Source organism: Diospyros lotus, chromosome 6, assembly GCF_014633365.1.
Source record: "Diospyros lotus cultivar Yz01 chromosome 6, ASM1463336v1, whole genome shotgun sequence".
NCBI classification, from domain to species: Eukaryota; Viridiplantae; Streptophyta; class Magnoliopsida; order Ericales; family Ebenaceae; genus Diospyros; species Diospyros lotus.
In genome coordinates, this window is record NC_068343.1 from 12,613,380 (window position 1) to 12,626,130 (window position 12,751).

The window sequence follows — 12,751 nt, forward strand, 5'->3', positions numbered from 1 at the left end:
TTGGTTTTCCTTTTATTCTTATAATTTTATTTGCTGGGTTTTGTTTGAATTTTATAAATAAAAAATAATTTTAAAATTACAAAATTTAATTTTATTCAATTTAATTTTTAAATTTATATGAGAACCAACAACACTCGCGATGATTAATGAGAAAGAGTAATGTTATTCATTTTTAATGAAAAAAATAAAAATGTGTCTAATAAATTTATTTTTTATATTTTTAAATAAATATATAATATTAATAAAATATTTTTACATAAATTATCACATCAACATTGTTTCTGAAAATAAATACCTTTAGTCAGTGAAAAATCCAAGCGCATTGTCCATCGCACTGCATCAGACATCATGGAGGTTTATGATTGTCATTTATTTACAGAATATGCCATCCATAAAATAAAATGATTATAAGGGCACGCATTTTCTTAGTGGCACCGCCGGGTGACGCTATCATTCATATTCTTATCAAATCCTTCGAGATCACAGTTCAGCGGCGAAAAAAAGAAAAAGAAGAAAATAAAGAGGCAAGAAGAAAAGAAGCCTACAGCCGAAGCACTGTGTCGCATCGAAGTGCCCAAATTCGAGAGATTCTGGCGTCTTCCAATATCATCCCTGCGCTCTCCTCTCCCCGTATAAATCACCGACCAACCGCCCGATCCCAAGAACCCGGCGGCGCCTCGACGCCTCGGATCGCCGATCAGAAAGCTCTCGCAATCGCGGGGGGACACGGATTGCTTCTTTGGGGCTTCCATTTCTCGATCCTCTAAAACTGTTTGAATTCGCATCTATTGCATGTAGAATTTTGGAATGGCGGGGCAGAGCCAGTCGCAGAATGTGGATCTGTTCGATGCGTACTTCCGTAGGGCAGATTTGGACCGCGATGGCCGGATCAGTGGGCCCGAGGCCGTCGCCTTCTTGCAGGGCTCCAATTTACCCAAACAAGTCCTCGCTCAGGTACTTCCTCCTACTACGCCTTGTCCCTCCATGTTGAATTTCATTGGAGAGCTTGATCGGATGTATAGTTTGTCGAATTTCCTACTGGACTGAACCAACAAACAATTAGATCATCTGTTTTTTTGCTGCTTCCCACATATTTTTCAATTTTGCGACGTTTGTTATTAGACGGACGATATTTTTGCTAGTTTCTTTTTCCGTAGTAGGGAATTTATTGCATCCACATCCATGTCGGCTGTTGTTTCTTAGCCAAATAACAGGACCTGTGGTGATGACCTTTGCTTGGTGTGGTGCTCGGTCCTGCCTTGATTTTTACTATGATTGGATGCTGCAAGCATTAGATTTACATAAAGTACTTCAGAGAAAAAACGAAAAATCATTTGGTGCATTTTCTTGGTAGCTATGTTTAGCCCGACAACTTTTTTTTTTTTTTTTTCCGGCTTAGAAGTTGATTTAAGTGAATTGAACATTGGACACTTTCACATGGAGTGTTCATTTGGCTTGCTGTAATTATTTATGCTACCCTAATTCTTGTAGAACAAAATCAACAAATTTGATATTTTGGTTTTGGCTGCACACGTAAAGATGAGATGATTGTTTGTAAGTTTAAGCTTTCTACTTGTTGTGTATGACTAAGGGTAGGCTTAGCAAGAGAAATCAGTGGCTTGTGTTTAAATGGAAGGACAGTGTCACATCCCTAGGGTTAGTTAGGGTTGTGATAGGAATTGGGGAAAAAATCAAAATTGAAGAATTGAAGGAGGGGTGTTGTTATTTAGGACTGTCAATCGAAGATCAAACCCGAAGAGAATTCCACTCGAATTCTTGCACACTCTGAGAACTTAGAAATCGATTAAGAAAATAGACAAAATAGAAATGGAAATAGAAATATAAAAAGATAAATCAAACCAACAAGAGTCGAGAATTATCCTGGTTTGGAATGCCTTTGGAAAACCTACATCCAACAGTCAACACCCACACAGAGCAACCTTTTATTAGGATGAAAATCGATTAGTACATCAAGCCTCTAAACCCTCATCTATATCTCCGAGTACATACATACATTCTCCCAAGAATACACAAGACTAAACCCAGCCTTTCTCTTCTCAAGAATGAAAAACAACACTCGATCATAGATAATATTAGAAGTTCTCTCAGAATGATCTCTGACTGCCTCCCCTACCCTTTTATTTATAGAAAGGGCTGACATCCCAATATAACTAACTACTATTGGGATATTACAATTAGGCCCTGTAAATTACTAGGTAATTACACTTAGTATTTTAACCCTAATTGCTCTAATCTTCCAACCAATGCATATCCAAGATTTTACTGATCTTCTACCGCATAGACTCTAGGAAAACTCAACGAGGGGGAAGAAATCAGTAGAAAGAGGGAGAGGAATTAGAGAAGAAACTAGAGAGGGATAGAGAAATTAGAAAGAAAGGAAATTCAGTTTCATTTCACATATATCATATCCAATCTCTTACAAGTAGCCTTTATATAGCCCTTAGCTAGCTGTTAATTGATTCCTAACAGCATCCATGTGTTTCTAGCAACATGTAAAATATCTCCTAACAACTATTATAAGCCTATTACCATATTACCCTTTTATTGCTCCTAGGGTCATTACAGACAGTTCTAAGTTGTAGCTGGAATGAGGCAAAAATTTTTTTGGGGTGTAGTTATACCAGCATTTGATTGGGGTTGGATGAGGTCTACTCCCTATTTGAACTCTGTCCACAGTTGATATCGATAACTTGGAGTAAAGCTATGTTCATGTATAGTATATGTGGTTCTAGGTCGTGTTGACGTGGCGTCATAAGCCAAAAATTGCAAGAGACCTTATGTGGTATGTCTGAATGTCTAAGCCCATTATTTATAGCAGTGTCTGATTTACCTGTTGACTGGTACACAAGTTTTGTTGTCTATATCTGTTCTATGCGATGAGCTATTTTCCCTCTAAAAGTATCTTGGAACTGCAACATCAGCTGTTTCTGGGGTTAAATGCTGTATTTTCATTTTTGAGCTACCTTGACCTCATAAAAAGAATTAACATGCAGATTGCAGGGAATTAGGGTCTATTAAATATTTGGGAGACAAAGACTTTGATGTCTAGATAGTTTGCATATAGTGAGGAAGGTTGGATATCTATTTTAGAATGGAAGCCATTTCCAAAAGTAGGAAATGTAAAAAAATAGTTGTTCCAAACAAAAAAAAAAAATTGTCCATTTGCAGATAATTTGGTTAAATGGAAAAAGTTGCATGCCCCTTTAGACAAGAGAGGTTTGGGCATGAGGAATTTGGTTATCCTTGATGAAGCCCTTCTTAGGAAGTGGATTTGGAGGTTTGCCGTAAATTAGTGTGAGCTTTGGAAGGAGGTTATCAAGGGCATGTCTGAAGTTGTGATTAGTGGGAGTGGTTGACTTTTAGGGCTAGATGCTCGTTTGGAAGTAGGGGTTATGGAAGGAATGTGAGAGTTACCTTTTTCAAGTTGATTTATTTTTAAGGCGGGAAGGGAGAACAAAGTCAGGTTTTGGTTAGACATTTAGTGTGGTCATTGAGGCAGGGGGCTACTGTTACAGAGAGCGCTTATTTATCCCCAGATGGCATTGTTTCAAACTTTCAGTTCAGCATCATCTCCAAGATTGGGAGATAAACTGTATGCCAACAATTTTTGGCTTGCTTCATGACCACTCTCCGATCTGGGGAGATGGCTGGGTTTGAGGCATGTTGGTAAGAGGGGCTTTCTTTATCCACTCTCTTCGTGGGACCTTATGTGAGCAAAAGAAGACTAACTTTCCTTAAAAGCCATTGGGAGACCAATACTACCAGAACAGCTTTCTTTTTGTGAGATCTGCAGCCCATGGATCCATTTTCAAACAGACAACCTGAGGAAGAGACAGATTGTCATTGAGGGGTGCTGCACATGAAACTTCTTGGCACATTGGTTGATCATCTGTTCATTGATTGCTGGTTGTTTGGTAGGTGTGCAGTTTTTTCTTCTCTATTTTTGGGTGTAGTGGGTAATGCTGCAATTTGTTTTGAATCTCTTGTGTGCTTGGAGTTCTAAGCATCTGCGTCACAAGTATTTGTCATGACCCCAAGGGCAGTAGTTGTAATTGTACTGGAGTTGTTAGTTGTAGTTACTTGAGTTGGTTAGTGTGTCAGTTGTTTAGTTGGTTAATGTTGATGTTTTGCCCGAGTTAAGTGTGCTGGAAGCTTAGAAGAAGTCAGAGGAGTCAATGATGATGATCGAGTGGCAGTTAACTGAATATACTAGGGGTAGTTTAGACTTTATAGAGTCAGTTACATCTCTAGGTTGGTCCGCCCCATATTGTGTTCTGATGCACTGGTAAACAGCGTTTGAGATTTAAATCTGAACATTGTATGACTGCTTTTTCTACATACACATTGTTATTATTATTGAAGATTTCGAACAGAAAGCATAAATATTCATTATGTGCAGCCCTAGTTGTAGGGTTGGAAATTACTGCTATAGAAAGTTTACAATAGGAAGGATTACAACACATTTAGGAAATATTATGATACAATGGGATTAGGAAAGATTCCTAATCTGTTTTAAGAAACTAATCTAATCAAGATAAAATCTTAAATAAATCATTCCTTAAATAAAGCATTCCAAAATATGTTGCAACCTCTTCTTCTTTCATTTCCTTTTATGTCAACACTCCCCCTCAAGCTGGTGAATGAATATCTATAATTCCCAGCTTGCATATTAGATCTTCAAATCTTCTAGTTGGCAATCCTTTTGTCAAACAATCTGCTACCTGTTGTTCAGAAGAAACGTAGGGAATTTGAATGATACATTTTTCAAGCTTTTCATTTATAAAATGTCGATCAATCTCATTGTGCTTGGTCCTGTCGTGTGTATAGGATTATGTGCAATGCTTATGGCTGATTGGTTGTCACAAAATAACTTGATTGATTCCTTGACGTCAATCTTCAAATCTTCTAGCATAATCCTCATCCATAGTAACTCACATAGGCCAAGTGCCATAGCCCTAAACTCGGCTTCAGCACTTGACCTTGCCACTATGCTCTTCTTCTTACTTCGCCAAGAGACCAAGTTCTTTCCTAAAAACATGCAATATCTTGTAGTAGATCTCCTATCACTTACAGATCCAGACTGTGTTGGACGAAATTCAAAGTTGAAGATCATTTATGAAGGATAAGGCCATCCGGCCATGTAGATTGAATTATTGTAACTTATAATTTAAAGTTTGAATATGTATGTTTAGATTTTAGGCTATCTCTATAATTTAGGATATAGTATTTCCTAAGTTTTAGAGATAGAATATCCTATCTCATCTCCTATTTTCTAGGAGAAAAGATAAGGATAGGTAGAATATTTAACTTCTTGTTCTCGGCACATTTAGATTCAATCAAGCATTACTTTTTTGCTTGTTTCATGGTATCAGAGATTAGGTAAGCCTCAAGTAGTTTTTTTCTATCGTTTGTTTTTCCCTTTTTTTCGGAAAAAAATCATGGTTGATGCAAACCAAAACCCTACCCTTACAGAAACTTCAGTCACCAGCTCCCCAAGTGCTGTTCACCATTCGACTCCTTCACAATCCATTCCTAACATGTCCAACCATTCAATTGACAATCACCCACTACAAATTACTCACTATAAGTTAAATGAGAGTAATTTTAGGGAGTGGTTTCAATCAGTTTTATTGGTGATCAAAGGAAAAGAAAAAGCAGGATATTTGACTGGTGCGACTCCAGCTCCTTCGCCAACAGACGCTTCTTATGGCATATAGGAGGCAGAAAATTCAACCACCATGGCATGGATGATAAATTCCATGGAGACTAGGATTGGAAGGACATACTTCTTCCACAAAACAACCAAGGATATTTGGGACTCAGTGCAAGAGATGTATTCAGATTTGGAGAATTCATCTCAAAGCTTTGAGGTAAGGTCAGCCATACGGAACACCAAACAAGGTAATCTAAGTGCTACAGATTATTTTAATACTTCGGTAGAGTTATGGCATGAGATGGATTTATTTTATACTATTACTCGGGAGAGTGCTGCTGATAGTGTTAAATATAATAAGATGATTGAAAAAGATCAGATTTTCGATTTTCTCCATGGACTTAACAGTGATCTAGATGAGGTACGTGGCAGGATCTTAGGCACTAAACCTCTGCTCAATTTAAGGGAAGTTTTTGCATAAGTTAGAAGAGAAGAAAGTCGCCGAAAGGTTATGCTTCAATCGACTGCTAATTTGACTAACCAACATTCTGCCCTTGTTACTGTTAAGCAAGGGGATTTTGGTCAAAAATATTTCGAGAGAGAAAAGCAATGGTGTGATCATTGCAAGAGACCATACCACACACGAGAGACTTGTTGGAAGATCATGGCAAACCAGCCGATTGGAAACCAAGGAATAAACGAGAAGGCAGCAGATCAGCCTACGTGGCTATTGCATCTGGTGAAGATGGGCCAAAACCAGGTGGAGAAAAAAGGATTAAAACCAGACCTAAATCTGACAGAAGAACAAATACAGACATTGTACAGGCTGCTCAGTCAAGGAACAAGATTGGCTGATTCTTCTAATCCTCAACCTATAGCCTCCGTTGCTCTGCAAGGTAACCCTCACTGCTCTTTAGTGTCAAAACAGATTCCTAAGGATGTATGGATAATAAATACAGGGGCATCTGACCATATGTCAAGTTCCATGGAATGTATGACCGAATATAAGCCATGTAGAAAGCTAATTGAGATTTCTATGGCTGATGGTTCTACCTCTCCTGCTTTGGGTCTTGGTAAAGTGTGTATTTCAAAGTTAAAACTTGATTAAGTTCTATATGTTCCAGGATTAAGTTACAACTTGTTATCTGTGAGTAGGATTACAAGTGACATGAATTTCAAAGTAATCTTCTTTCCATCCTACTGTTTATTTCAGGACCAAGCCTCGGGGATGATGATTGGTAGTGCTGAAGCTAGAGATGGCCTCTATTGGTTGCCCGGGAACTCATTAGAAACTGCTTATTCAAATAAATTTGTTTTCAATGTTAACGCTAATGCCAAAGCTATGTTATGGCATAAGCGGTTAGGACACCCTAGTTTCCCTTACCTTAAATTTTTGTATCCCCAATTCTTCATTAATAAAGATCACATTTTTTCATGTGAGCATTGTACTCTCGCAAAATAGTCTAAGGCTCATCATTCCATCCAATCTTACAAACCCTCATCTCCATTCCATCTAATCCATAGTGATATTTGGGGCCCCTCTAAACTCCCAAATATTTCAGGTTCTAGGTGGTTCATAACCTTCATAGATGACCACTCTAGAGCATGTTGGGTATACCTTATGAAGGAGAAATCCGAAGCTAGTGGTATCTTCAAACGATTTCATCAATTTGTTGTAAATATGTTCCAAGCTTCAATTCACATTCTTAGGACTGACAATGGGAGTGAATATTTTTCTTATGACCTAACCAATTACTTGCTTGACCATGGGATTTTACATCAAAGCTCTTGCCCCTACACACCACAACAAAATGGTGTGGCCGAACGGAAAAATAGGCATCTCTTAGAAGTTGCAAGAGCAATGATGTTCACAACCCATCCCTCATTCCTACTGGGGGGGAGGCGGTTCTTACAGCAACTTTCCTTATAAATTGTCTACCCTCCAAGACCTTGAACTTCAAAACCCCCATTGATACCCTTTGTGCCTTATATCCTCATGCTCCTTTTCTCCAATCCCTTGCGCCTAAAATGTTTGGCTGTGTTGCTTATGTTCATAATCACAGTCCTTCTCGTACTAAGCTTGATCCCAAGGCCCTAAAATGTCTCTTCATTGGTTATTCTCCTACCCAAAAAGGATACAAGTGTTACAACCCTATGAACTGAAAGAACTATATTCCTCCGATGTTACATTCTACGAGGATATTCCCTACTATAGCCCAACTCATCTATGGATCCTCCCATTGATCCACTTGCTACTCCCACTCTTTCACTGCCAGTGTATTCTCAAGGGGGAGAAATTATTAAAACCTCTGATAACACACTAACAGTGAAATCCCCTCCTACAACAGCAGCTATAGCTTCAACTGAGACTGAATTAACCACTGATTCTAACACAATAGTATCTGGCCATTGTTTTAGTCAGAACAACACCAAACCAGCTGACCCTTTGTTTGTTTATTCCCGACGACCAAAAGACCAAACTAAGCTGCAGCAATGTCAATCATCTCTACCAACAATTGCTGGTCCTTCAGAAGACGCCTACAGGACTGAAGAAGAATGTTTAAAGGACAACCCTGAAACAAGGGAAACTCTCAGCAAGGAGCATGACACTAGCAGTGATGCAGCACCTGAGGACGGGCTGGATTGGGCAATGCCCATAGCTCTACGGAAGGGGGTAAGATCCTGTGCAAAATACCCATTGAAAAATCATTTGAACTATGCTAAGTTGTCTCCTAAATTCAGAGGGTTTATTGCTAAAGTTGACAGTATAGTTGTTCTAAAAGATATCCAAGGAGCAATGCAAGATCCTAAATGGAAAACAGCGGTTATGGGGGGAATGAAGGCCCTGGTGGGAAATGGCACTTGGGAAATAGTGAGGAGACTTTTAGACAAGAAGATAGTTGGATGCCGATGGGTATTTACTGTGAAGCATAATGCTGATGGTAGTGTTAAAATGTATAAAGCCTGGTTGGTGGCCCAAGGGTTCACTCAAACATATGGGATAGATTATGAGGAGACTTTTGCACCTGTGGCTAAGTTGAATTCTATCCAGGTAATCCTTTCTATTGCAGTAAATTTAGATTGACCACTGTTTCAGTTTGATATTAAGAATGCATTTCTTAATGGGGACTTAGATGAGGAAATATATATGAGGATCCCACCTGGTTTTGAAGGGGAGATTGGCATAGGAAATGTGTGCAAGCTAAAAAAATCTCTATATGGATTAAAGTAGTCACCTAGGGCATGGTTCAAAAGATTCAGCATGACCTTAATTCAATTTGGGTATCGACAGGGACAAGCTGATCATATGTTGTTTGTGAAAACCATAGAATATGGGAAGAAATTTATTCTAATTGTTTATGTTGATGATATCATTGTAACATGTGATGATCTACAAGAAATTAAAACCTTAAAGGGCAGCTAAAGGCGGAATTTGAAGTCAAAGATCTCGAGCTTATGAAATACTTCTTGGGTATGGAAGTGGCTAGAAGTCAAGAAGGGTTATTTGTATCACAAAGAAAGTACACCCTGGATTTACTAAAAGACACTAGGATGTTGGCATGCAGACCTATTAGCATTCCACTAGACAAGGGCTGGAAATCAAGAGAAGAAGAGGGTGATATTTCGGTAGACAAGGAGAGGTACCAACGCTTGGTGGGAAGGTTGATTTATTTGTCTTTGACTCGGCCTGACATTGCCTATGCAGTAAATAAAATAAGTCAATATGTGCACTCACCCACACAAAGACATATGGATGCAGTATTTCATGTACTAAGGTATCTTAAAGGAACACTTGGAAAAGGGTTAATGTTTCGAAAAACAAAAGAAAAAGGGAATTGAAGGATTTGTGGATGCAGATTGGGTAGGCTCAAATGAGGACAGTAGGTCAACAACGGGATATTATACCAAGGTATGGGGAAATGTGGTGACATGGAGAAGCAAAAAAAATTAGTGGTGGCCTGTAGTAGTGCTAAGGCAGAATTCCGAGCGATAGCTCAAGGAATATGTGAAGTGATATGGTTAGAAAGGCTATTAAAGGACCTAAAGATACCCTTGGCTCAACCTACAAGGGTCTATAGTGATAGTAAGTCGGCAATATGTATAGTAAAGAATCCTTTTCAACATGATTGCATGAAACATGTGAGGATAGACAAAAGTTTTATAAAACGAGAAATTGAAGAAGGAAGGATAGTCTTGTCTTATATTCGTGTTAACCTGAGATCTCACCCTTTTAGGATCACTCAAAACACTCAAATGAAATCTCTCCCTAACTCGCAAACGACCAGCAATCAGAAAACAAATCAAGAACCAATCAAGAACACAAGAATTTACCCTGGTTCGGTCTTAAAGAAGACCTACATCCAGCTTGGCCTTCCCCCCAACTTTTCCACTATCTTGAAAGTTAATACAAGATTACAAAACACTCAAAATCAACCCTCACCTAGCCCATAAACTTGAAAGCTATATAGAGTTGATACAAGAAAGATATTCCCTCTTCCTCATTGCTTAATCTTATCCCAAGACAGCTTGCTAACTCACAAAGAAAAGCATACCATAAAGTCTTCCCCACGGCCTCTATATATAAGCATAAAAGGTGGGAGACTTCAACCTGACTGACTGCCCAAAGGTAGTTACAACAACTTCAGTTAGCCCTAGGAAAAATATGAAAAGCCTTCTAGAAACATAACAACAAACATATTACATAAAATACCCCTCATATTACAAGCTCTAATCTAGAACAAATGCTTTAACAATTCCCACCAAAGATCAAGTAGCAGATGTGTTCACAAAGGTTATGGTGAGACCGAGGTTCAAATTTCTGATTGGCAAGCTGAGAATGATGTGCATCTACTCCACAGCTTGAGGGGGAGTGTTGGACGAAATTCAAAATTGAAGATCATTTATGAAGGATAAGGCCATCTGGCCATGTAGATTGAATTATTGTAACTTATAATTTAAAGTTTGAATATGTATGTTTAGATTTTAGGTTATCTCTATAATTTAGGAGATTGTATTTCCTAAGTTTTAGGAGATAGAATATCCTATCTCATCTCCTATTTTCTAGAAGAAAAGATAAGGATAGGTACAGTATTTAACTTCTTGTTCTCGACACATTTAGATTCAATCAAGCATTACTTTTCTGCTTGTTTCAGTCTGCATCTGTATACTCTTGTATATCCAAAACATCTTCTACTTTAAATAAGGTTCCTTTACTTGGGGCTGTTTTCAAGTAGCACAATATTCTCCTTACAGCCTGCATATGACTCTCTGTCGGGCAATGCATAAATTGACTTACTAAACTCACTACATAGGTTATATCTGGCCTAGTGTGTGATAAGTAAATCAAACGCCCTACTAACCTTTGATATTTGCCTTTATCCACTGGTGGGTTGTCGGTGTCTTCTCCTAATTTCACATTAGGCTCTACTGGAGTACATACTCCTTTGCTTCCCAATAAACTTGTCTCATTCAAAAGATCCAATGCATATTTACGTTGGGATAGAAATATACCTTCTTTGGAGTAGGCTACCTCTATTCCCAAAAAATACTTAAGTAATCCCAGGTTTTTGATCTCAAAATTTTGGGCTAGTTTGCTCGTTAGATCTTGCTATTCATCCATATCATTTCCTGTCACAATGATGTCATCCACATAAACCAACAATGCAGTAAATTTTCCCTTTCCCGAGTGCTTGAAGAAGAGAGTATGGTCTCCTCTAGCTTTGGTGATACCCCATACACTTCATAGCTTTAGAGAACTTGTCAAACCAAGCTCTTGGTGACTGCTTGAGGCCATATAGTGCTTTTTAAAGTCTACACACCTCATCTCCTTTTCCCTCCTTAAATTCTTGTGGCTGCTCCATGAAGACCTCTTCTTCTAAATCACCATGAAGAAATGCATTCTTCACATCTAGTTAGTGTAATTGCCATCCATAGTGAGCTGCTAAGGACAAGAGAATTCTTATCGTAGTCATCTTAGCCACTGGAGCAAAAGTCTCCAGGTAATCAATTACATATGTCTGGGTGTAGCCCTTGGCCACCAATCGAGCCTTATACCTCTCCAATGAGCCGTCTGTATTGTACTTTAGGTTGAACACCCATCTACAGCCCACTAAAACCACTCCCTTTGGCTTAGGTACCAAATCCCATGTGTTGTTTTTCTTTAATGCCCGCATCTCCTCTTGCATGGCTAGTTCCCATTTTTTATCCTTTAAAGCCTCTTCCACTGAATTAGGAATAATAATGGTATCTAGAGTGGTCAAAAAACTTATATGTCTTGAGGACAACCTGTGATAGGAGAGATAGTTGGCTAGAGGATGCTGAGTGCATCTTCTAACACTTTTTCTAATGGCAATAGGAATATCCAAATCAGTAGCAAAGGAATGAACAGGATCAAGGGAACAAACCTTCATAGAATCTGGCTGGGGATCGGATGTTGTTTCATGTTGAGAATGAGGCATGAACTGTTGTTTCTTGTGATACACAAAAGGAGAGCCCTTGAACCTGACTGGAGATGTTGATAATCTAGGTTGATGAGTTTGCTTAGGGCTTGGGTACGCATTTGGGACAGAACCAGAGTGATCACTCGAAGATAAAGGGACATAACCAGTATGTAGGACAGGATTAGGAATAGAATGTTTAGGGTCTATTGATGTTGAAGGATGTGGACCAAGGTCAAGACTAGGAAGGAGATTGGACACGTGGTCTTCAATCATATGATTCTCCCCCTGAAGACCAAGGGTAGAATGATCGAAGTAGGGTTGTGACTCAACAAAAGTCACTTCTTTTGAAATAAGAAATTTTTGAGTAGGGGGATGATATCATTTATAGCCTTTTTGTGTAGGAAAATAACCAAGGAAAAGACACCTAAGTGCCCTAGGGTCCAGCTTATCTCGAGTATAAGGTCGAACATGAACAAAGGCTACACAACCAAAGACCCTAAAAGGAAGAGGGGTATGTAGGTTAAGAGAGGGAAAAAATGTAGCAAGGCATTAAAAAAGACTGTTGTTCCCAAGAACCCTTGATGGTACCCGATTGATTAGATAGGTTGCAGTCAAGACAACCTCTTCCCAATAGATT

The 12,751-nt window shown here is 38.7% G+C and overlaps 1 protein-coding gene across 1 annotated transcript in view; it reads left to right on the top strand.

The window, feature by feature from the left end:
* Positions 1 to 460: 460 nt before the first annotated feature.
* LOC127804928 (uncharacterized) overlaps positions 461 to 12,751 on the top strand; it is a 37,993-nt gene continuing 25,702 nt past the window's right edge. The window contains exon 1 of the mRNA XM_052342032.1: positions 461 to 954. Within this exon, the coding sequence (XP_052197992.1) occupies positions 808 to 954 (147 nt within the window). The 5' untranslated portion in view covers positions 461 to 807. The remainder of the gene's footprint in view (positions 955 to 12,751) is intronic.